The 25,584-nt window shown below is 42.5% G+C and overlaps 2 protein-coding genes across 3 annotated transcripts; both read right to left on the minus strand.

Annotated features, from left to right (window-relative positions):
- Positions 1 to 25: 25 nt before the first annotated feature.
- en2a (engrailed homeobox 2a) lies at positions 26 to 4,655 on the minus strand. The gene is made up of 2 exons (XM_035619768.2): positions 3,811 to 4,655; positions 26 to 2,332 (listed from the first exon to the last, which is right to left on the minus strand). The coding sequence occupies exons 1-2, from the start codon at positions 4,298 to 4,300 to the stop codon at positions 2,010 to 2,012; spliced, it is 813 nt and encodes a 270-aa protein (XP_035475661.1). The 5' UTR covers positions 4,301 to 4,655; the 3' UTR covers positions 26 to 2,009.
- A 12,162-nt stretch (positions 4,656 to 16,817) lies between these two features.
- insig1 (insulin induced gene 1) lies at positions 16,818 to 24,893 on the minus strand. 2 transcript variants are annotated; one of them, XM_035619337.2, is made up of 7 exons: positions 24,737 to 24,893; positions 24,096 to 24,451; positions 23,575 to 23,925; positions 21,878 to 22,002; positions 21,473 to 21,639; positions 20,566 to 20,665; positions 16,818 to 18,920 (listed from the first exon to the last, which is right to left on the minus strand). In XM_035619337.2, the coding sequence occupies exons 3-7, from the start codon at positions 23,909 to 23,911 to the stop codon at positions 18,891 to 18,893; spliced, it is 759 nt and encodes a 252-aa protein (XP_035475230.1). In that variant the 5' UTR covers positions 23,912 to 23,925; positions 24,096 to 24,451; positions 24,737 to 24,893; the 3' UTR covers positions 16,818 to 18,890. The 2 variants fall into 2 exon arrangements, with proteins under 2 accessions (XP_035475230.1, XP_035475229.1); XM_035619336.2 differs by having other exon boundaries at positions 23,575 to 23,950.
- Between the last annotated feature and the right edge of the window lie 691 nt (positions 24,894 to 25,584).

The following is a 25,584-nucleotide window of genomic DNA, read 5'->3' on the forward strand; positions in this document are numbered from 1 at the left end:
ATATAAACATGCCAGAAACTTTATGTATAATCTTCAAGCTTTATTTACTCTTCTTTTGCAGTTTTCAGGAGGCAGTTAATTACACAATTAATACATGATACAAATTATGTACATTTATACCAAAGAATACTTCCAACATAAAATAAAAAATAGCATTGTATTCTACAACTCTGTGTTGTAATTTTATTTAAACATGTTCATATATAGATAGATATACGCTGATGAGTAAATTCATAATGTCGTACCAGCAGTTTTCATAAAAGGCATTCAACTTGAATAGTCTGCATTTGAAGTAATACTGCTTCTCTGATTCGGCACAGTTCTGTTTCAGAAAAAGTTCACACGTGAACTTTAAGGCAAAGTGTGTCTCTGTTTGGTGGATTTTAATTCACACACACTTTTTGCAGGTACACAACAAAAAACATTGAAAGGCAAAAAGTCCACAATTTGGTATGGATACAGTCAAAAACTTAGCTCGATCATACTCAGTCAGTGAAGACCAAAGTTTATAAACACAGTTATTTGCCCAAGTACAACAAATTGCAGCTTTCATGCAAAGGCCCCATAAACTATTTTTCATTCACAAAAAAAAAAGGAAACAAACAAAAAAGAAGTTATTGCAAGATAAACAAGCAGTGTAAACACCTCAGATATCTACTCTAAAGCAACACTGGTCATTGGATAGATTTTTTTTCTCAATATAATCTATATAAATACACATGAAGTCCTTTCAACGAGATTTCCAACATTTGTAATACAGTCACTGACGGATTTGCCTTTCATTTATGATATATGGATATGCAATAAAAATGTATATAGAGAAAGATTCAACAAGAACATCCAATAACCTGCTTTTATATACTCAAGAGTGCGCAAAATGGTTGTCATCATTGTCTTTATGCTACAGAGTTGTTTCTGTGATTAAAGGCAGCATTATAGCCTTAAATTTGTTCAGCTACAAAACAATGATTTATATTGCTATTAAAAACTATAATAGCTGCTCTGATGCATTGGTATAACGAAAGGAATACGCACATAATAGTTGTTTAAAGGCTATGAGACGACCACATACATATAAACAAGGCTTAAGTCAGCATTTTAGTGAAGTGGCGTGTTAGAAAAAAGTTGCTACCTCTCAGTCACTTCTAATAATAAACCGTTCCTGTGAATAATTGTTTTTCTTTAATTAAACAAAGATTTAACAAAACAAAAAAAACAACATTAAAATTAATTTTCTGCTCAATCTGTCCATTTTACATAGAAACACAACCAAGGAAACCGACAAGCGTGGCAATAAAACCATGTTAGCATTTATTCAAAATTCACAGTAGCCTGGATGCAGCAGAAAAATATTCTTTGGATTTAAGTTTGTTCACCTCTCTGACAGATCGAAACGTCAAGTGCCAGTTAAAATGTAAAATGATGACAATCATGGATAGCAGTAGGCCAATATAAAAATGAAGGGCGTAAGCATTTGTACCTCCTGGGGGGTGGGGTGAGGGGAGGGGGGGGCGACAAACAATGAAAAACAACAACCTTTTATACAACATATTTCATAGACGTGATATTGCAGAAATATCTTCTTCTTTTTTTTTACAATTTATGCTGGTATACTACAGACTGGCCCTTTATTCGATGAAATTATTGCATTGTAGGCTCGATTAAACCTCCCACATCACGAAAAATCACTATAATATTCCTTTAGGAACACACAGATCATTAAATATTCCTGTGTTCATTTGTAGTATATTTTCTTTAAATTATGGTTTCCTGGACCCAGTATAGATCTGCAGTGGGTCAACGTTTTTTTTTTAAAGTGATAGAAATATTAATTTGTGATATTTTTTTTAATCTGCTGTGATGTCTTTAAATATTCCTGTAGAGTTTTACTGTGATATCTGTAAAAAAAAAAAAAAGAAGAAGAAAAAAAAACAACAACAACAAAAAACCCGATATAGGATTACTATAGGTTCTTTTTCGTCAGGGGGCTGCTGTTACTTCTCTGGAAATCAATCGCTGTCTGATTTTTCACCGTCCTTCGACGTGACGGTGGCGTGATTGTACAGTCCCTGTGCCATCAGGTGCAAGGCCAGGCTGTTTTTGGAGCCGGTGGCCTTCTTGATTTTGGCCCTCTTGTTCTGAAACCAGATCTTGATCTGGGACTCGTTCAGGCCCAGTTCCTGCGCCAGGTTCTGCCGCCTCTGCTCGGTCAGATACCGGTTTGTCTGAAACTCCGATTTTAGTCTTTGCAGCTGCTCTGCTGTGAAGGCCGTCCGTGGTCGCTTGTCCTCTTTGCTGGTCGTTTTCTTCTTTGGTTTGCGAGATCTTGGCCCTGCAGTGGAGGGGGTCACAGACACAGACGTTGGTTTGTCAGCGTCGATATTAAAACTGATATCCATCTTCAAAAAATGAGAAATAAGTAAACACGTGGTTGTTCAGACATCTGTTGCCATTAGATAAATGTATTTGGAAGCTTTTTTGTAGAAATCACACATATAATAAGCTTTTCTGATGCGCCCCCAAATTATGGACAAAATCGCGAAGAGCAAAAGCAAAGAAATAAAAATAAACGAGGAGCTGATTGTTACAATTTGACACATCCACTGGAGAAAACTCCCAACTACAACCTCCCCTCCCTCCCTGTTTCAAACCCTCTGCTTTGCTTGCACACATAGGCTACGTATATGCACACACACACACACACACACACTTTTTTGTTTCGAGTGCTGCTTGAAAAGCTCCTCAGTGGTCAAACGTAAACAGAATTTGAGCAGCACACATTCGAAACACTAATTTCCTATTTGCACATAGGCCTGTGCGGTGGAGCTGCGGGGTGAGTGTTTGGTTCCCTCCTCAAAACAGTGGGGGGGGGGGAAACATCAAAAAGAGAAGAAAAAAAAAACAGGCCGAACCATTTTCCCGATGAAGCAGCTTGTGTGCCGTTTTTTTCTCTCCAAGCTGCCCATATGAAGAGCGTGCAGCTCTCCAACTCGTAGTAGTCGCCTGCGCCACTCTATACACCATTACATAATGCATGAGAACAAATTGTACTCCACTTTGATGCACACAGGAAAAGCAAGATGCACTCGATATTAACCTCGTCGCGGGCTGAAAAGTTGAAGCTTCTCTTCCCTTATGGACAAAGATTAGAAATGATAGCAACAACAAAACGACACGCAGTCGCTAACGGGAGCGTCCATTGTGAAAACGTGCATTTTGAATTCATCCCGAACGCGACTCCGCCGCCACTAAGGCACATCTCAGCTCTGCCAAGCGCACCGTGCAGCCTGTCAGCGCGCTGGTGTTTACTACAAGGAGGACCCCGCTTTATCACCATGGTCATTACCCAAGGAGATGTGCACGAAACCTGCCTGCGCGAAGAAAGAGCTGTGCGTAATCGTTTCCAAATGTTTCCCGTTTATTAAGTCTTGGCGGGGTTTTTTTTTACGTGTAATTCAAATGTTAAGATTTTACATTACGTCAATGTGTTGAAATATTTTATTTTTAGTTTGCATTTATAATAGGCCAATTGGTTTATTTCCCCCCATCTGCTTTGTACGGGAACATATTGGCCACTGGCTTTGAGTTCTGCGTTCTAATTATTTCTTTAAACAAAAAATAAACAACAACAAAAAAAACCTTGATTTCTGTTTGGTTAATTCTCAGTTTGCTGCGCACTGTATATGCGGTTCGCTCTACGCTACTCGGCAGAAGTCGGTCAAGGCATCCGGGGTCAGTGTTACGGGGTATTTCAGGTTACCGAGAATACGGCAGGCCTGTGTAGTACAACGCATGCACGGGGCCACCAACCTGAAGAAGGCCTGTCCGAGTATCTGGTGCAGTAGACCCAGGCTGGCCACAGCATCTGCTGAGACGTGGCTGGGTTTGAGCTGGCTTGGGAACTGTCTGAGTCTGAGCTTAGGCACTGGTCTCCGTTCTCCCCGCGGGGTTGCAGGGGCTCATCGGCGGCTATGGTGGGCTTCTTGGACCCGGTAACCGTGTGTGGAGTGGAGGTCCCCTCCGCCGGCACCGTGCTCCCCACTGGCTCGGTCTGAGGGGCGGCGGGGCTGTCGTGGCTCTCCCGCGACGCAAGGCTATTACTCTCTTCGCGGTTCGCAGCCCCGTCCTTTCTCCTTCCGAAATCCGGCCGCAGGATGTTGTCGATGAAGAAATTGGTGACCCGGTGAGGGATCTGCGGGTTCCCCGGCGCCTGTAGCAGGGGAAGGATGGCTCTGTTTGATTCATTCGCCGACTCCTGCCGCTCCACCACGTCTCTGTTGCCGTGATCATTTTCTTCCATACTGATTCACTTTCCCCCGCTTTACTCTCTTTAACCCCTTTGTCGCTCTCTCCGCCGCAATACAATTCGCGAAGAACTTAAGGAAAATTGAATTGCAGGAAAGAAAAAAAAAAAAAGCACGCGTAAAATAAATAAAAAAATAAAACTTAAATACTAGTGAGTGCCTTGGACACCATGCAAAGCCTTGCGATAGTGTCCTCTGTGAAAAGCATACTTTTTTGACATGTACTCCCTCAATCTCGGGTTACAACTGATGTGCCATTTGCGCACCATCCAAATTAGCGTTATCCGTTTTCAGTGCGCTCAGTAATGCCTACACCTAAACTAAACTAAGGGTAAATAAAGAGGCTCCTAAACTGATGCTCTCATACTCTCACTCTGGAGTTTTGTTCTTATTTTCAATACGAGCCCCCCGAGTGACGTATTGCCACCGTCCTCCCTGACACGTGCCTTGGACCAATAGGATGGCGGAAAGCAGGTCACGTGACGCAGACTCCAGAGCAGCCGACAAACGCCCATCCTCGTTTCAGCAAAGGGGAAGAGTCCTGGAATATAACGGAGAAGACGCCTAATTTAAATCCAGTGCATGCTCCCAACTCCCAATGATTCATCTGCGCTTATGAACGGGCAACTTCAACAGTTTCAGTTTGGAAAGGAAAAGGATGCGTTAACAAACAAAAAACTACAACGACCCCACAACAACAATGGGAGATTGACGCGTTGGTTGTCAAAAGTGCGGGGATCCCCGGGGTTTCATGTTTGCGGGGCATGGAGGGATTCCCAAAAAAACGAGGAATTATATATGTTTCATTGTGCTGTAATAGGCTACACTATTACACTATTACATACCTTAGGTGTGACAAAAAGTAATTTTCAACGCGTTTAGATGCCTTCACAGTTTAACTGAACCAAAATCTGCTCAAATGAAGCCAAATGAAACAAAAAAGGGGGTAAAATGGCCTCATGCGGATGTTAATGTGAGGCTGCGGGACGTGAAAGTCTTTGAGGCAACATGTATTTCAACATCATTTGGTAATACATGTTTGAACCACGGTGAAAAAACGCTTATATGTTGGAAAATATGTCGGAATAAATATGCATTAAAGGTCACAAAAAACACCTGTAAGGTCAAATGGACTCCGACTACTAGTCCCTCTGTCCTGCCAAGGTTGTATGCGTACAGAACTGCAGCAGGTCTGTGTTGCGCTTTGAACGACCGGTGTTTTCTGGAAAATTTAATTTAATATCAAAACAGTAGATGTTAGTTTTCTTAACCCATTGCAGCAACACTTTCTTGGATTCACTATCATGACGTTTGACTAATACGATCTGCAGAATTGTCTGATGTGTCATGTTGCTTCTTAATTGGCAACAAAATGCATCCGAACTGAAACGTGGCAGCCAAAGATTGTTAGTTCAAACGAGGAGGGTATATGTTTTAAATATATATATATATATATATATATATATATATATATATATATATATAAAAACACATACCCATACCTATATATATATATATATAATTATTATTATCATCATCTTTTAATTGTTTTATTTATTTATTTTAGTTCGCCTGTCGTGACGCATGTGGTCGACCGAGAACTGGGTCTGTGTCCCTTTAAAGGAAATCAGTGATGCAAACGAACTGTTTTGTTCGCGGTGCTCGGGATACGGAGTCGCTCCAAAGACAAAACTTTGAGTAACTTTGCTGATAAGCTACTAAGTTTTGTCCCTCCTCCCCGGACGGCCCCGGGCAGTGGCAGGCGTGGCTCGGTCGGTTGTCCGCTGGCATTGGAGCCGCGGTGCTGTGCGTAAAAAAGCACGAAAAAAAAGAAGGGGGCACCGAGGAGGACCAGAGGAGCAGCGAGACTGAGACCTGAGTGAGGAGCCTTTGAAACAAATAATTTGGACAGTCAGCTGCTTTATATTTATCACGTGCATGCATGGTCTTTTTCTCTATACTGTGAGTGGGAGCAACTTTGATCTAAATTGAATAATGCTACACATTTAATATACTTAGTTGCTTCACAGGCCAGTCAGCCGTTATGACACATTGGTTAGTGGTTTCTTTGAACTCTGCACCATTGATATACAAACTGAGCCTCTTTGCTAAAAGGCTGGGTTCGTGGCCCACAACTGTTGTTTTCATTTGTATTTGTGCCACGATAAACTAGTCTAAGAGTCTAAGCCAGGTTTTGTCCTGCGGGGGGAAAAAAACATATCCATGACGTTTCACCTGTGAAATACAGGCTTTGTGCAAACTGCAAGGCAATTATTTTGAAGTGTTATTACATAAAATATTTATTTGGAGTTAATCTGGATTTGTGTTCATAGGCGCCTGGACAGCTCACATTCACACAGATTCACAAAGTACAACATCACAGGCATCCAAGTGGCTCATTATCACACGGTTCTTCAATTAGATTTGGAATAGTGCGATCTCTTTAATGCTGTAAAAGAAAAAAAGAAGATCTCAGCCCAGATCTACCTGATCGACTGCCCCCCCCCCACCCCGGTCCTATCTCACATGTCCCCATCACAAAGGGCCTATCCAGGCTCTCCCGTCGGCTGCTGAAGGGAAAGTTGGGGAGTGAAATATGTAATTAGACAGGCCACTCTCATGCTGCGATTGTTTCTCACTTGTGAGGGGAAGCGCAGATTAATGCTGAGCGCTAAATAAGCAGCGGACAATGGAGGCACAGACAGGCCGCTGCCGCCTGGGCTTGGCCTCTAACCTCACAGCAAAACATGGGATGTCTGGAGGAAATGACACCGTTTCAGGCTCTGAATTATAATAAGAGCTTGTGTGCACTGCAAAAAAATGCACACTCTGGCGCGCCATGCAGCCAGTCCTCTGCATGGTGAGTCCCCCAAAATCTTATTTTTCCTTCTTTTTTTTAAGTGACATATCTGACACCTCTCTCAGTAGTTTTTCAATTTTTATATATGGAGAAAAGAGATGTTGAGTATAACAGATCTTTAATCATGATGCTCGGTGCGCACAGCACCCAGATTTTTAAGGAAATTCTCCAAAATAGGTGAAACAGGAAAGAAGTCGTCTCACTCTGCTGCAATGTTTAGAGGGAAACAAGCTTTTTAAGCTTCAACACTAACCATGGGTGTATCTTTTTTTTTGCAGTGTGTGCTTCACAAAACCATTTTGAGTAACTATTGTCTCTTCACGTCGCCTGGTTTTGGTCTGCATCGTGCCCAAAACTCTTTATTATCCATTTCTGTGGTTTGACACATGAGAAAGATTATGGGATTGCTTTTCCTGGTTGGGAATTTAAAAAAAATCTAGGGTAGTTTGTCATGGTAGATTAAGGGTTAAAATATTGCTGTAGCATTCGGGGATTTGCATAATACGGTATTGCTGTTTTTAAGTTTTTTATTTATTAATTTATTAATTCTCGAAAAATCAGACACGATAGAGTAGGCTAATATAAAGCTATTAGTAAGTTAGTATTAGTATTTTATAAGCCTGTTTTCTCATTGTTTTTGTTGCCATATTTGCTTCCCAGTCTTTACTGGTATATTGGCTTGCTCTATATTGGCTATTTGGTGCTTAAAATGGTGAATACCCATTCATTTTTTAAATCTTTAGGTTGTTAACAGTTTCCCTCAAATGATTATTATTGTTTTGTACATAACATTATTGCAATTCTAGAAGGAAGCTTTTGTGGTGGCAGTTTTTTCTGATGTTGAATATATATATATATATATATATATACCCCCTCCCTCCCCCTCCTCTGCTTGTGAAATGATGAAAAAACGATGTAAATAAAGCTGTAATACCAATGTCCATTACGTGCACGTGCAGGCCTCATAGGGGTATAGGGGCCTGTTACGGGCGCATATATGTAGTTTTTGTGCAGCGCAGTCCACTTTCCACATCGTGACAGAACATGGAGCAGTGTTCAAACAGCCGTGCAGTCAGAGGGAGCTGTTTCTGCAGAGCACATCTCTTTTCTCCACCAGCTTCTCCACCCGAAGCGTTGGTCTGCCATCATGTCACACGTGGAATACATGTCGATCAAGCGCACTTTTCATATTCAGCTGTTATCTGCTTCAATCTGCTCGCCAGGACTCTTGTCGTGTAACCTCCACATAGCCGCAAGCAAATCAATAGCCAATGATGTGAAGTTGCAGAAAATCCGTGTTGCCATCTATTTGTCCCAACATAGGGACACTCAATTACCATTCTTTTTCATTCCTATTTCTTTTAAAGTGTACATTAAGAGGGCCGCCATATGGTTAAAGCAAAGGCTGGATTGAAGGATTGTTTGCCACGAATATATTCAGTTCTTGTTCAGGGAAGCAGGAAATATTGATTATCGCACATGTCATGTCTGTCAGGTTATACTATCTACTCTCTGGTCTTTTGTTTGTTTAAAAAAAAAAGGCACTAGAGCATCGCGTCAGCTTTGCAGTGCAGGGTTAATATTCCCAGTTCTCGTTTTAATTCAAAGCTGGTAGTGCACTGTTTGAACGCCTGGGTTTGTTACTATGCAGCCTGTAAATCCAGCAACTGCATGAATCTATTTCATATTCACTTATAGCTCAGCCCCCCCCCCCCCCCCCTCCTTGTCTCTCCCTCTCTCTCACACACACACACACACACACACACGCACGCACCCCTAGAACTACAACAAATCGCATGCATTGTGCGCATGTGCCCTGTCCTCGAGTTCCTATAACCTATTTCTTCCTCTGTATCTTCCTTGGTAGGATCGTCTCCCACGTCACCAGCGCGCGGTACTATAGAGTATACTACTACAAAAGGTGACGCGGAGAAGGAGGATTTGTGAATGGACGCCGTGATGTGTGCCAGCTCACAGATCAGAGGGCGGTGGGACCTCTGCAGATGCACCCTGAACCCCCCCCCCCCCCCCCCCCCATCTCTCTCTCTCTCTATCCTTCCAACCCTTACCCCAGCACCCCTCCCTCTCCCGGTCACCCTCACTCCCTCCAGATGAATGGGGGTCTCTAATATCACCATGCAGGGGTCGGACCAAATCCACCCCGCTTCCTGTTCCTTTCAAAACCTAAAAGCACGCTTCTCCTATATGACCCTGTATGATTTTTGTTTCTTGTTGTTTTTGTTGTTCTTTTGTGGGCCTAGAAGCTTGCCCCCCCCCCCCCAAAAAAAATATTGTTGTTTCATCCTGGGCATGTCAGTCATAGATAACATTTATCGGATACGGACTTCATTGCACGTAGTTATACCCTGCAAAAAGTCAATCAGTTTAGAAATACCATTCATTTCAAATGAATTTCAGGATTTGAGAAGGGAGTTCCAGCTGTTTCCTATGCCCCATTGTTTGCCAGTGATTTTCCAGAAACAAGGGGTCTCTGCCAGTGCGCGGAATATGGCAGAACACGGGCACATGACGACGATGCCTGTGTGGGTGGCTGTGGAAAAAGGGAGATTTGGATTAGAAACAAATGCCATTATTGTTATTTTTTCTTACACTTGCGTCAATATATGGATATTGTCGAAGTGTAATATGCAAACTCTGCCTGTTTGCTGCTGTTTTATTTCACCGTCAAATCTTGCTGAAATACTGTAGACTATATGTAAAGATAATTTCCATTAACACCCAAACTCCCTCTTATTCCTCTAAAAGTCATAATGGGATGTAAAACGTATTTGGATTTTAAATACTACGAAAAACATATTGTGACTGTATGTTTTTCCCGTTTTATTTATCGCCTATATTTGCACTCCAGTAGCCCACTATCTTATAGCCTAATTATTCATCACGTAGATGATGTCTATATACTTTTTTCCCCGTGGTGTGAATGTGTCTACTGAGAAATCCTCTGGAGTCGCGGCGGACTTCGGGGCAGCAGAGTCTTCTGGTTTCAGCCCTTTATAGGTTTTAATAACTCTTAATCCGTCTGATCGGTCTGGCGTAGATAAGTCTCATTTGAATTGGGATTGTTCTAAAGGAGAAGTCTCAAACGGAGCTTAGCACAAACAACTGCGCTCACCACCCTGAGCTAAATTACAGAAGACTAATTGAATGCAGCCGAGTTCCCAATATGAGGAAAAATGTTCAGGTGTTGTTGTTGAAAATCATAAAAATAATACAATTTAAAATATCGCTGAGGGACAAAGCTGCAGGACTCCAGTCTTTAATTTACATCGTTTTATAAAGGTACAATGATTTTTTTTATTTAAAGTTTTCTCATTGTTCATAAGAATGTTGTAGACCAATTTAAAAAGTTATCTGGAACTAATAATTTAAACGGTGGCCAGTTTAATAAATGTAATTTTGAATTCTGATCTTGCCGAACAGTCCCATGTGGCAAATGTATTTAGAACGAAGTTAGTGATTAGTATATAAATCCTATCAATGGGCTCATGACGATCTCATGTTGGTCTCCGTGAGGCTAACATCAAATGATTTGAACAGCACGAGCAGCCATTAGTTCAGTTTCTCGATATTTGAATGCAGAAGAAAAAAAGAAAATCCCACGACCCCCAACAAGAAATAAACATTGAAGCTTGAATTCCATCTGCAGCCAAACCTTGCCAAACAATGGATTTGTTTCATTTTGAAAAGATGAAATCCAAACGTGGAAGAAAACGTGTTTTAAAAGTGCGAGGTCCAGTGACACTTGACAGGGAAGGGTGCGAAGAAAAATCGGACTGTTAAGGGGAAGATGAAGAGGATCCACACGGGATGACTTCAGGGATGCTATAACAACTTTTAATAAGTGTTCGCGGGCACTTGAACGCCCCTGCGCCGCGTGTAAAGTTTTCCGCTTGATGCTCAACTGGTGTCAGGAGCACGGGATTCTTCACCGCGAGCAGTGGTGCAGCTGGTCTGCGGGAGTTTCGCGACGTCTTACTTGTGACAGCAAAGAATGAACTGCACGTGGTGGCTATTTCCGTAAGGTTAATGGGTTTACATTCTCAGTCGTACATAACAAATAGGCTGCCATGCAACATGGGGGGGGGGGGATGAGAAGGAGGAGAGGGTGGGTGGGGGGGCATTTATGAATGAAACTGTGCCGCTAAGAAGACCTCAAAGAAAAGCCAGTGTAATGTAAAAGACTCCACAGTCTACCTGATATTCACTGACCCCCCCCCCCCCCCCCATTCATTCGGTCAGTCATTCAGCCGAGCTCGGTGGCCCCTGACGTTCCTGCTCCTCGCTGCTCCGGTGGCGGATGCGCCAGGATGCGCCATGGATGGTTTTTGGATCGTCCGCATGCCTCGTGCACCTGTCTCGCGTTTATGAGGAGGGAGGAACAAGTGGGAGAGAAGGAGAGAGCGAGAGGGTTTGGGGGGGGCACTTGCAGGAGAATTTTGAACTCGTGTTTGTTCTCTGAGTGCAGGTTTCCTCTGCGCCGGCAATGCTGTTAAATATCTGTCCAGGTCGTCATAATGCGGCGAGCTACCACCACTCCAAAATCTATCTACAGATTTGGGCTTAAGTTTTATTTCGTTTCAAGATGATTCCATGTACATGTGGAAATCAAAAGGTGGGAGGGCAGTTTGCAGTCACGGCGTCCCTGCAGAGATGCAAGGTGCATTTTCCACAGAAATGTAAATATGCATTCTCCAAATCGTATTCATCTTCAATTTAATATACTCATAAAGCAGATCCAACCCGCAGCCGTATACAAACCGTGGCACATTTCAGTGGATTTCATGTGTCAATCATTTCACAACAACGCCTAAAATGATATAATGAAATATATTTTGAAAAATCCAGGATTGCCCTTCACCCATCCCCCCACCAGATTATTTCCGTTTTCAGAGCGGAGTTCATTCTAAAAGCGAGAAACAATTTCTATTATGTCTCCGGGTCCAGTTTGCAACTTTAATTATAGTGGGGAGAGGTCAGTCATATACGGGGTTACTCGACCCCTCTCCCTGTGTGGCATCGCGCCCTGTGCCGTTTGACTCGCCAAAATAGTGCCGGACTCCCTCGGAAGAGCCATGTGCGACGGGACGGACTCCCTTTCACCCCTCCACTGCACCTGAGTTGTTTTTACCCCCCCGGTCGCGAATATGTTGTGAATTTGTCACTTATCAGGGGGGCCGGTTTGTCCAGGGCCATTTTAGGCACAATAACTTTCCCAGATGGTCTCAGCCTGCCAACTTTGTGCATCTCTCAGCAGCGAGGAGAACAGGCCGCATTCCTGTTGCTCCCCAGAAATGTCTGTGGTAAACATACAGCTTCAGTGGATCCTGAGCAGTGCTGTGATCACGATGCAAATCTCTGACACTGTAGTATGTGACACAGGACTTATCCCTTACGTGTGTGCGTGTGTGTGTGTGTGTGTGTGTGTATGGGCGGGCGCGCGACCTTAAACAGATGTGTTTTGATGGATGGCTGTGGAGCTGTGTGGTTTCAGGGTTGTACAACCACAACAGGTGTCAGAGGTTTAGATTTTCAGCATACAGAGACAGTGACTGAATCATTATGATCAGTGTGTTTCATTTACACAATGCCTATAAGTCCACACACACATGCCTAGAAATATAACTTACCTTAAAAACAGAGTAAATGAGATGGAGTAAGATTGAAAGAGCCTGTTTTAAATCATTTTGTACAGAAAACTAAAGAATGAGCATCCTTGTAAACAATTTAGCCGACTGCCTGTTTTTGAGTTGATGCAGAGTTGTCGTTGTCTTCCTCTCAATGAAGAATGCTCGCCCTGATTTATTCCATTACCTTTAATTCAGCTGTTGTTATTGCCCCGGTCGATTTACAGAGTCTGATCTTGGCTGTAAGATGCATTGGGTGTGTTTAACTTAGGCTGGGAATGATTTTCTCTGGATGGCATGCATAGTGTGCCATCACCTGAGGAACTTTCGTTTTAATATTGTCCTGCAGAGGAATAGGGGCTATCAACAGGAATGGCACAGAAAGCTGAGCATGTAGACTGAACTGACTGAATCCCACTGAGACCTGGACTGTTGTTTACACTGTTGAAAATGGTGCCGTCTCCTTTGTGTGTGTGTGTGTGTGTGTGTGTGTGTGTGTGTGTGTGTGTGTGCGTGTGTGTGTTTTAAAATGTAGATATTTTTTTCCATTCCTTTGACTTATAGAGCTCTGAAGGAGACAGCACCCCCCAAAAAATCTGGAATCACAACTGGATACACGGGTAAATGAAGAAAGGGTGTGAGTGGATCATTTCACCCCCAGATAAAAACACGTAGAGGAGGCAGAGAGCAGCCCGAAACAACCATTTGAATGGGATCTGAGAGGTAATTTGAACTAAAATGGAGTCCACTTCTGAGCCACTCACTCAGCCCCCCATGGCATCCACAGAAATTCATTATTCCTGGCCAGCACAGGGAGAGGGCAGAGGACAGGGGTGGACCCAGCTCTGGTGTAATGAAGACTCAGTAGACCTAAACGACACACACACACACACACACACACACACACACACACACACACACACACACACACACACACACACACACACACACACACACACACACACACACACACACACACACACACACACACACACACACACACACACACACACACACACACACACACACACACACACACACAGAGAGTCTTTCATTATATATCACAGAGAGCAGGGCATTAATGCCACTGAAGACCTTTTGGCAGGGAAATAAGAGTGTGCAATGATTTTCTCCACACTCAATCCATTTCATTGACCTTTTCTATCATGCATGTGACTCTGCCCCGCTCACTGCAGTCTGAGATAAATATTCCAAGAATAATATTCCTGCCACTGTTTAATAAATGATCCTCCTGGATCTGAATTGTTATGTTCTATCAGTAGTTTTTAAAGAGGCTTCAGGAAAAATCTGCACTTAAAAAAAACCAAAACCATTTGCTGATATATAATTTTCTAGTTTTCTTCCTCTTTAGTGTGCACACCATGTGAACGTGCAGACCATGGTACCTCAGACCAGTAAAATACATTCTACCTGTGTGCTGTCTAAAGGCTCAGGAGATGTATGTTATTAAACGTAGTTCGATGAGTGGGTTACACCTATGGCCTGGATCCCCTCCAGTGCTTCCCCGGCAGAAAACTTGCTGGTCCAATCACAACCGATTATCTGAAAATGGGCGGAGTTTGACTCGGAGTGTAGCGACTTTTGTAAACCACCAAGGCTGAAGCTGATGAATCAGCATTTGATTAAAAGTACCAGATTTTTTTCAAAATTTCTACCACAAAAATTCATTGTGTAATCATCATCACAGGCATCTCCTCTCTGCTCTGGTCTGTTGACATTTTAAACAGACTTCGCGTGATTCGTCTGCGTCCGTTGGTAACGCCGCTTGGAAATCGAAAATGAATGGCGAGGTCCCAGACTACTAGGTCAACTCACCTGCATTGCAAGATGAGGCACTGCAGGACGTTGCTGTTCCGTGTGCTTCCACCAGGGGTCCACAGATGTCACCGTGATAAAGGCTGAGAGGATAAATACCGTCATCTGGTGGTAACAAAAGCCATCACCACGAATGTGCCTGTTAATGTCTTCTCATTCACCTCTCAGGTCTCTATTTTACTTTTCAACATGAAAACAAGCTGTATAAATTCCATTCAACCCAGTCCAGAAAGGCCAGGCATCAGTTTAGCACCAGTGCGGGTGCGAAACATCAAAGAGTCGAAGCGAACGCTTGTCAAGATGTTAATGCAACAGCACCTGAGAGACATTTCATGTTTGTGACAGGACGTTTACTACAGAGACTATGTTCAGAGGGTGGGGGGCGTGTCACCCACAACCAGCCAGAACAGAATCAGGAACTGTCAACGATAGAACAAGTAATACTCAAATCTTTTACCTCAGTAAAAGCGCAAGAATGACATTGTGAAAATGCTCCATTACAGGAAAAAGTCCTGCCTTCACAATTGTAATTGAGGAAAGTAAAAGTAGTCTAATCACATCCTCCCAAAGGAGAAGGAATGGCGATAAATACATGTAGTGGCAATATTTCATAGGAAATTTATTGGAGTAGAGTATAAAGACAATGGAAATACTCAAATATATGCAATTCCTTTCCATCAAAAGGAACAGAGACCTAAGTTGAAGATCAATTACAGTACGACGTGTGAGGAAGTCACTCAGTCTTTGTTTTGTTCATGCAAATCAGTAACACTATTGGCCCTCTTAGTTTTTTGAAATGTTGCCATCATAGTAAATTCCGAGAGCCAGTGTCAGTAAATAATCTACTGGTTTTTAGTATAGTATCATACTATATGTATAGTTAAAATAACATTGTTGTCTGTATATAGTATACATTTTTCTTTTACATACAATCTATGATGTGGATCATAAATGAATAAAGGGATGTATACTTTAAAAAAATACATGATTTTAAGACTATAAATGTGTAGTAAACAACTTCAAATAGCCACATCTGTGTGTGTGTTGTTGTAAAATGTTCACCGTCTTCATGCTCAATGACAGTAAACCCACTGCATCACATTAGAGGGAAAATAAGAGAGATTTTAAAGCACAATCAATGACACAAAGGTGCTGCAAGGAGATGAAATCGAACCTATAGATGGTGCAAATCAATAGATCAGATTGGCCAAGGCCCGTCTTCTGGCCTTGATGAGAGGACGAACAGGGTAGGAGGAAGAGAGGGAAGGGGGGGGGGGCTTTTGGCAATAAGTAGGTGCCCTAATGGAGTCTTTCGGTTTGCTGTGGCTGGAAATTAAAGGAGGTTGAAGCCCAGCCAATTATTCAGCCTGAGAAGAGGAAGAGACAGAAAGAGGAGGGAGAGAGAAGGCGTGTGGCGCTGGATCGCTGCTGTGTCAGATAGATAGACAGACAGACAGTGTACAGATACACAGATACATAGAAGTATCTGTTGTGACCCCTAGAATGAGGGTCTGATTCAGAGCAGCTCACAGATATTGGCACCGCTCCCAGAAATTTCCCCCAGTGCAAAAGGTTAACTGTCAGTCCCCCGCTAGGTATAAATAGAAGCCTACCGTCTAGAAGGGCGTGTTCTGAGAGGGGGTAGACAGAAGGGGGGGATGCAATGACAAACAGGGGTACAGGCTACTTTCAGGGGTTCTTTGGTGGGGGCGGGGAGGGGTCCTACAGAGGAAAGGGAGAGAGAGAGGGAGAGGAAGATGCAGCCGAGGACATTATAATGGCTGTGGAGACTGACAGAGAGCCCGGACAAAAGGGCGTTATGATCTATTCAACTTGCCTGTGACAGCAGACACAACACATACCACCATCAGCACCCGAGAACGCTCCTGTCCAATTGAGCTGCTGCTGCAACTGACACAAAGAAAAAATAAATAGTCGGGTGCTGTGGTTTTACCAAAGCTGTCGACATGTGTAATTAGGCTGGTGTCTAAATGAATGGCTAATACCCAGTTGAAGGATACATGTTGGTATCAGGTATCAATAAGTTCCAGTCTTTCTTTCTGGTTTTGCGGCCAATATCAGAACCATACAAATATTTATTTCCCATCATAAATTGGTTAAAAAATCTCTTTACCCAATCCCATGTGTGTGAGTAATGATTATACAAACACGTCCTTATCAGGCATTTTTATTTTACACTTGAATCCAAGGTAGCAAAAATGATACACAGCTGAAATATCAAGACACACACAGAAAGTCTAAAACATTAAAACAAAAGGTGCTTCACCACCTCGAAAAAATAAAGCTTCCTCTTCAGTTTAGTACACCTGAATATGAGCAGATGAACCTGAAGTGATCTGCCGTTAAAAGTCTTACAAAAATAAATCAGGTTTCCTTCAGTAATGCTACTAAATAAGATTTTTTTTTTGTTTTTTTTAACAGTTTGACACAGTATATACTTTCTTTAATGTCTCTCTGATGAGAATCATTGGTATTGACTCTAAAAGGCATGTAATCTCTGACAAAAAAAATCTTGTTCACAATAAACAAAAATGTTATTGCTTTTTTTAAGTATCCCCACTGCATATACTTAGAAGTTATACTTTTTTTTAAGCCTTTGTCAGAAATAATAATAAATAAGGAAGAATAATCGGCTTGTGTATATACTCTGATTGCACTTAATCCTGTAGACCCCCTGCACTAACATACTGTAGATCTAGTATGGTAATTTACCTGTCTGATTACATAGGCAAGCCGTTATACGTACAAGCAGTAATGTCGTTATGTTTGTACCAATGATAAAACTGACGTTATAGTGACAAAAGCACTACATTCTATAATACACAGGCAATCACAGATTGCAAATCCTAAGTAATAATGTCCTCCCCTCTCCTTCAGCTGGTGTATGTTCCCTAACGACTTTGAAGATGAAAATTCAAGTTGGAAAAGAGTAAAGAGTCTGTCTCAATGGGAATCAAAAGCTCCATCCTACAAGACATTTAACGTGTGGTCAAAAAGGTACAATTGCATCGGGAAGGATTTGAAACCGGTTTTACCAGGCTTGACCACGGATGCTGGCAAAAAGTGCCTGTAATATAATCCGAGTACATTCTTTCAGAACACAGTCCAGCTTAGAGGCTTTCCTCAATTTCTTAGTTGGCATTGTTTTCAGTCCATACAAATACTTTGTCGTCATACCTGCTCCTGATTTCTAATGAAGAGAATACAATCCACTGTCCGCCGGAAACTTCTCTGAAGCAAGACAAAACATCATACTGAAATTTTCAGAGAAGTTTTTTTCTAAAATAATACGAATGTGATCTTGCACTAAACGGCGGACGTGAATATGATACTGTTGGGGCCTAAATAGTTTGCATTTCTGCTCCAAGTATCTTCTCATTAAGTCCTCATACTCATGTGAATATTAGCCAGTACAGATTGGTAGTAAACTAATTGGCACTTCCATACGTGTATCATCTCACTCTTAATTCCAACTACCATCCTCTAATGTGTTCGCTGGAAAGAAAAAAGGTTCCCCTCGGATGAGAAGTCCGCTAGCTCTCAGTAAGAAAGTGAGCAAGAAGCGCATTTCCCCAAACATCAAACTATTCACTCCAAGGGTTCGAAAACTACCTCTTTCAAAATGGGAATCATCATTCATTATCAGGCATACAGTACATTTTGGTTTGGGGTCATTCAAAAGCCACAAAAATAAATACTTAATTTTGGTTTGATTGGGAACATACATCTCCCCTGTGCCACAGTGGCGCCACTGCAGCCGCTGAATACATTGCTATATGAGGGTGAAGACGGGTTTGTTTTGCCCATTCATACATTTCCCTTTTTCTGATCACATTAAGTCCAGGAAAAAAAAAAAGACCAAGCCCACGACACATCCTTGCTAGAGCACACAAGCACACGGGTCCATTCCATTAAATAGCGGGAGGACACACACTTCCAGCGTGAAATTAAAACCAGTCAACAGTTCACTTAAAATTTTTTTTAAAAAAAGCAAACAAAAGGCAAGGAATCCTTAATGCTGATTGAGTACAACAGAGGTGGGGGGAGGCTGTTTGGCCACGAGGAGGTGCAGAGGACATGGCACGATGGATGAGGGGCTTTTCTGACCTGTACTTTGTTGAATTCAGAACAATGAGTCTTCTCTCCTGTTATTTCTCCTTGTTCTTCACATAACTAGTCCGCTTTTACGTCGGGCGTCCAATTTTTTTTCTTTCTTTCCACTGCTCAGTCCATGTGGGGTTTCTCGACACCACCCTGAGAGAAGCCAGAGAAGAATGCCATTGTTAATAAGGTATAAAGTACCAATAATTACAATCAATCAATTAATGCAGCAATTACAAAAACAGTCAAAGGGATATGTACAACACAATATCTACATTTGGATACAGTAGAAATGTTGTTGTTCAAATCAAGCTTCTGTATTGTGTCCAGGTAGCAATTATCTATGAAGCAGTCAAACTACATAAGACCGGTTCAAACCAGAATCACAGATGGAGATGTCAGCTGAAACCAAACTCTGGACGATTTCCTGACTTTTATTTGTGGTTAGCAGCTTCAAGTAAATACAGTTGGGTTGCTGGTTCATTAAAGAATACAGACTAGTTCACATGTCCAGGTTAAAGTTTAAAAGAACAGAGAAAAAAAGTAAAACATTTCTTTCGGTTCCCTTTTTTGCTTTGATTTATTCTTTCCCCAAACGGCAGCTGTTCATTTTGTACAAAGAAGGGGAACAAAGGCTGGCTCAACACAATACTGTTTTTCTCATATCTCATTTTTTCTATTACAAGACATCTTAAAATATATTCAGACATCAGGTCTCAGCAGTTTGTGCACTCAGCTTTACTTTCCCCTCACTTATCCACGGATTCTAAAACTACACATCCGACTGTAAAAATAAAACTGAGCCATTCAGCTGATCTACAAAGCAGGAGTTTGACACAGCACAACTTGTTTTGTTTTTTTAATTAACAGATACTACATTGTATCTGCTGCCAAAGCGATTGCTTGCCGGTAACTATCTCGGACCTTAAATTAAAACCAACTAAAAAAAAATGTTTCTCCTGATGCTTCTAACAACTGACCCACTGGAGCGAAAGGGAGAAAACCCTGAACAAAACCACGAGCCTCGACTTGTGCCAACATTCTTCAGGCCTCACCACAAACAAAAACAACGAGTAGCAAATGACCCTCTGGTCGGCCGAGTCCTGACTGGCTCTGTGTTTCGCCGCGACTGTGAAAAACAACAGCTCTTAATCTGCTTTCACGCTTTCACTGAGTCAAACTGAGGGAGTGACGGGACTCTTACTTTACAGACAGAATGAGGTGAGGCTTCTGGGCAGAAGCTTAATGAAGACATCAGAGCCGACTTGATGGGATAATTATGAAGGGAAGTGGGCGTCTCGTACTATTTGCACAACTTTAACTCTCTTGACAATGTTATCTGCTGTTGTAGTTCAGCTAAATAATTGCATATAAAGCATACACAGTGAAAGGGAGTCTTTTGATGTCAGGATTTTCAGTTTAACCGTTGTTTAAGACAGAGTGCGTAGGAGTTTGGCGTATCAGGAGTACTGTGTGACTGGAAAACGATCCACCCGCACCAGCAGTGTAGTTCCCCCCCAATGACCCTAACCCGTTGACATTGTCAGCATTGTGGGTGAGCAGAACCTGACGCTAATCCACAAATATCAAATACATAATTGGTGAAAATGTTCTTGACCTCCAAAAAAACGTCTTCTAGTCATTCCTGTACAAACGACAACTTGCTCACTAAATTTTATATTTACAGGCAAACTTGACCAGTGTTTACAGCAAGTGTCATGACAAGAATTATAGACCAGAGCTGGAGTTTGACCCTTTAGTTACAACATTATAAAATATAAACGGTGCCAAACTTTACCATGGCAAGTTGGCGTCCTATGTTTCCCACGGTAACACCGCCCGAGAAGAATATACATGGGAGCCAGGAGCGTACGTACAAGAAATCTGGAGATGTGTATCTGAAAGAGAGAAAGAACAAACAAACCATCTTATGAAGTGTAATCCTTAAAAATGTTAAGCAGGTTCAGTGATGCTGTTCTGGGGCTTAGCATGACCTTTGGCCTCCGGGAAGGGTTGGATGAAACAATAACAGAATTCCCTCCAAAGCTAGACAAATTCTTCTTTAATAAGAAAATGATGGTGCTTTACTCCTTGGGCAAAATTTCAGAATGAGACATTCGTGAGTTCTGACGCCGAAAAAAAAAGCCCTGCAGTGTAAAGTCGAAGCTGGAAAGAGATGTGACAGATCTCAAGGTAGGAAAAATTTACAAAACCTATCCTGCTGGAAAATATTATCTTTCGTCATTGCTCACCCTGTGTTTTGACCTTATCAAATCGTCATGAGCTGCAGCTGCCTTTTTTTCCACCTCTTGTCATGCGCAACAGTCCCTTTTCTCAGCTGTGTATTTTTTATGGTATGCCACTGAAGCAGACTGGTCTGTTAATTGGCCTCCCAGAGATACAGGGAGTAGCAAAAACATACACACACATATATATATATATATATATCAGTAATTTGTGTTTTCTGGGACTTTTTTGGGCAACAGACGGATGTGAGTATTCCACGTGCTTCATTTACTTCCTTCACAAGAGGGTGGAGCCTACTCTCATGGCTGAGTAAACAACACTTAAACCAAGTAACATAGGTTATGCTGTGGGTATTTTATTAGTGATGACAAAGCACTTGGGATTAATCACTGAACACAGTATCAGTTTCCTTTCCTCAAAGAGTGGAAACTTTTGTTCGGCTTGAAGTGCTGACTTACTGGTAGACACCATTGTAGACAAGCAGCTGTGTGATCACAGTAGCTAGGAAGGCAGTGGTGATGCCCAGACCAAAGCCGCTCCTGGACCGGTCGAATGTCCACCACAGGCCCAAGGACAAGGCTGCCAGCGTCAGGGAGAGCTGCACGTTGTTGTCAAAGTCTAGTTTCTGTGTTACGGGGCAGTTAAGGACAAAGTAAAACAGTTCCGACACTAGCATGGGATTTGTTCTTATTTGCCCTTATCTCAAATATTTGTACGACCTTCACTTCTTAAAAGGTAAACCAGCACAGGAAAGACAGATTTCCCCCGTACTTTGGCTGGGAGTACAAAAGCCTTATTGAAAGACAACAGTAAAAACATAACGACTTATAAATCTACAACATGAGCTCTTTGTGAAAGGATACAACACTGGCGTGGTTGATACCGACGAACACTGCGATGCACCTCATGACACTGGCCCACTCCCTCTTGAACTTGTGTGGCTCTCCCAGATGGCTGTCGAGGCAGGGGTAGAGCAGGCCGACCACAGCTGCAGGAAGGGACAAACAGACGCAAATCAAAACAAGATAAGATAAGATTTTGACATTGAGCTGATGTGTTTTGGCATTTTGAATGTGCTTGTTTGACTGCATGCACGTTTGGTGTTATTGCTCATTATGTGTAATGTCAAGCTCTAGCACCGTTTTGTACAATTAATTCTGCATTTTCTCAATAAAAGGAAAAAAAAACACCATAGAAAGACACCAGATTAAATATACAGTATATGATATATATATATATAGATTTAGAGCTGAAACAATAAGTCAATTCATCGGTTAGTTGATTGACGGAAAATTAATCTGAATCGTATTGTTACTTTTCAAGCAAAAGTAATTCAGCTTAAGTTTGTCTTTGTCTACATAAAATATGTGGGATTTGGACTGATATAAGAAGCCAATTTGTTAACTACATTTTTCACTAGAAATTCCACAGACCAAACATTTAATTGTGAATTGATGTGTGATTACCCAAAACCAAACATTTGTTGTAGACGAGGAACATTATATCATATACCAGACCTGAATCTGGGGATAATCCTAATCCTTCTATGAAGTAGAAACTTTGAAACATTTGTTGGTTCCAGTTTTGACAAACTGAGAAAGTGCCGCTTTTCTCCACTTTTTAAATCGTGGACTGAATATCTTTCTATACCTGTTAACTGTTGGTCAGATAAAACCTCAGATCCAGGAAACAAGTCAATGACATTTTTGTGTAAATAATCACATTTTATAAATGGTTAAAAGTTTAATAAATAAAAAAACAGCCACAACTGAGTCTAGAGAATATAATAATTTACTATAAACTCAGTCTTCGTGGTAAAGGCACGTCGTTAACAAAATGAAGACCTTAAATAAGACCCCACATGACACATGAATCAGGTAACAGACAGTCAAACCACGCAGCTATACACCTCCACCTACTTTTGTTTCCAGCCCTGCAGCACATAGGGGGAGGAGCACAGCCAGTCTGTCTGCCAACTTCCTGATTCCTGGCCTTAACAGCACCTCCCCCTCAGCTCACCCGTTATGACACGGGCCAATGAGCGCGCAGCTCACCTCGTGTCTGTGCAGTTAGGTCCAATCGGAGCTCGAGTATCGCTACCATCCGTGCAAAGTCAGTTTTTTTCCTCAACTGACTACCACACAAAACCTTAAAGTCCGGTGCGGAAAGCTTGTATGACAGCCAACAAAAACAACCCCGGACAATGATTCATTGCTCCCTGATCATACACAAGCTGACTGCAGGGGCGATTATGTGAACTAATCGTTTTCACGCCCTATATTGTTTGAAATTGCCTCATTTTACTTCCCAACATGGCGGGTCATGCAAATAACATCACAGAGGTGATTTCCAGACTTTTCGCGACCATAGTTATTGGTCCAATAGATTATAATTGGTTTAGCTTTCCTTATCATCTTCTCTTTATATGGGGAAAAGGCAGCTGCACGATAACCCCTCCCCTCCCCACATTCCTTTGTCTCAAACTTAGCAACAAACCACAGACAGCCGAGGTCAAACTGCATCCCCACAACTATTACCAGGCAACTTAACGTCTACTCACCGGCCCCTGTGCCACAGCAAGGTGGGATCCACCAGGCAGACGAAAACAAAGTGGTCATCACCTCCTCGGGGAACAGGGTGACATGTCTTTGTATCTGCAGCAAGTTGAGCACCAGGGCGAGGATCACTCCCACCGTGAAGAGGACGAGACCCCGGCGGATCAGGTTGGCCGCCCGGACGTCGTGCAGCGAGCCATAGGCCTGGCTGAGCACCGAGGTGATGATGGACATCATTTCTTCGGCTCTGGACGCCAACCAGTTCGCTCCAGATGACGAGTGCTTCGTTTCCACGCTTGATGCACAGGAGCAGCTCCAGCAGTGGTCCTCTAGTCTGGGCATTTGGCACTTTGGGGCTAAAGGGACAAGGGAAACCGCCACCTGTCATTAAATAAATGCAGATTTATAACAATAAAAACCTTTTAGCGCACCAGTATAGAGATAAGCTGTTTGCAGAACGAGAGCTTCACAGTGATGTTGAAGAACTAAGTTCGACTGTGACGAGAAAAGGAAAGCTGCTCCATACCTTGATCTCCAGACGTCTTCGGTGCCTGGTCCGATCAGAAAGCCCCTCTCCTGTTCACTCACGCCTCGCAGACGATTCAAACAGGGGCGTCCTGCCGTGTTGCCCTGCTCTTAACAAGGACTGCCAATCACGTTGTTTGCTCACATCATCGTTAGCACACACACAAATAAACACTGCGCTGCCCCATTCCACCGCATGGACCTCACGCTAGGGACGAGCGCTTCCTCTGCAGAAAACAGTCACAGCTGAGTCGGGTGAGACTCGGCAGCCAATCGGAGCGCGGCGGCTGATATGACGTGGCGCCACCCCACCGCCCCCTCGTCCGGGACAGACGCACAAACCCCGAGGCTGGAGAGCTGAAGTGAAAGTAGAAACAAGGACTCAACCTTACATGGCAGCAAAACAAATGTAACTCTTAGTGCTCAAGAAGTGTTGAAGAGCTATAATAAGAAGTGCATGGATATAACATATAATAAGGCTACCATGGGCTATTATAAGAGCAAACATAGACATGCAGTTGTGGAAAACGATACAATAAAATAGCCATGAAGGTTATTATGAATTCAGGATTTAAATCCACAGTTGCAACATGTAGTCATGTTGAGAATGTTAGTTGTTTTCTAAGAGGAGAGACTGTTTACCAGCTTAAAATCAGAAGCTGAGCTCAGATCTTCTTGGATTAATACTCAAAATGGTCTCAGGTCAAATAAATGTCCAGTAGGTCTTCCTCTCAAACCATTCCAGCAAGCAACTCTTCCACAAACTAACCCCAGTCTGCCACACAGGCCCCTATATATACATGGAGAAATGGGGTTAGTGGCACACCTTTTTTCCCCTGTTGTTGTTAAAAAAGTTGTTGAACTTTGGGTGAGGTTAGAGGAGGTGGGGCTTTCGAGGAGGAGTGTGCAGGGAGGTTATGTAGGGCGCCTGCACGTCAGCCAGTTATAATGTTGATGGGGGGAAAAGGTTCAGTCCCAGAATGACACAGTCTTTGAAGGGCCGACAATAACATGGAAACGTGTTGCGCAAGAGCCTGTGCAATCCAGACGGGCGTCTATATGGCAGGGTGAAAACAAACTTTCCCCCCATTGCGTACGTGCAGTGAAAAACATACACCTACCGTATACGTACATGCTTAGCTTTTCTCTGTGACTGACATGCATAGGGATCATAGTTCATATTTGACAGTGAACTACTAAATAACAAGCGGGTTTTTGTGAAACTGCACCCTTTCTCCACAGTGATTAAAAAAACACATTGCCTTCATTTCAACTGAACTGTCAAAAGCCCCACACTAAATCATATTTTCTTAATTCCAGCTGCTGGCTCTTTGTAGAAAGTACCATGGATGAATCTCCTTTTTTGTTAATGCAAATTGTCTTGCAAAACTGAGTGATGCTTCATGACCTACAGCAAATTTGGGAAACAAAAACACAGAGCACCTAAATCAGATAGCTTTTCCTTTCAATTAAGTTTAATTAAAATCCAT

This window comes from Scophthalmus maximus, chromosome 21 (genome assembly GCF_022379125.1).
Source record: "Scophthalmus maximus strain ysfricsl-2021 chromosome 21, ASM2237912v1, whole genome shotgun sequence".
Lineage (NCBI taxonomy): Eukaryota > Metazoa > Chordata > Actinopteri > Pleuronectiformes > Scophthalmidae > Scophthalmus > Scophthalmus maximus.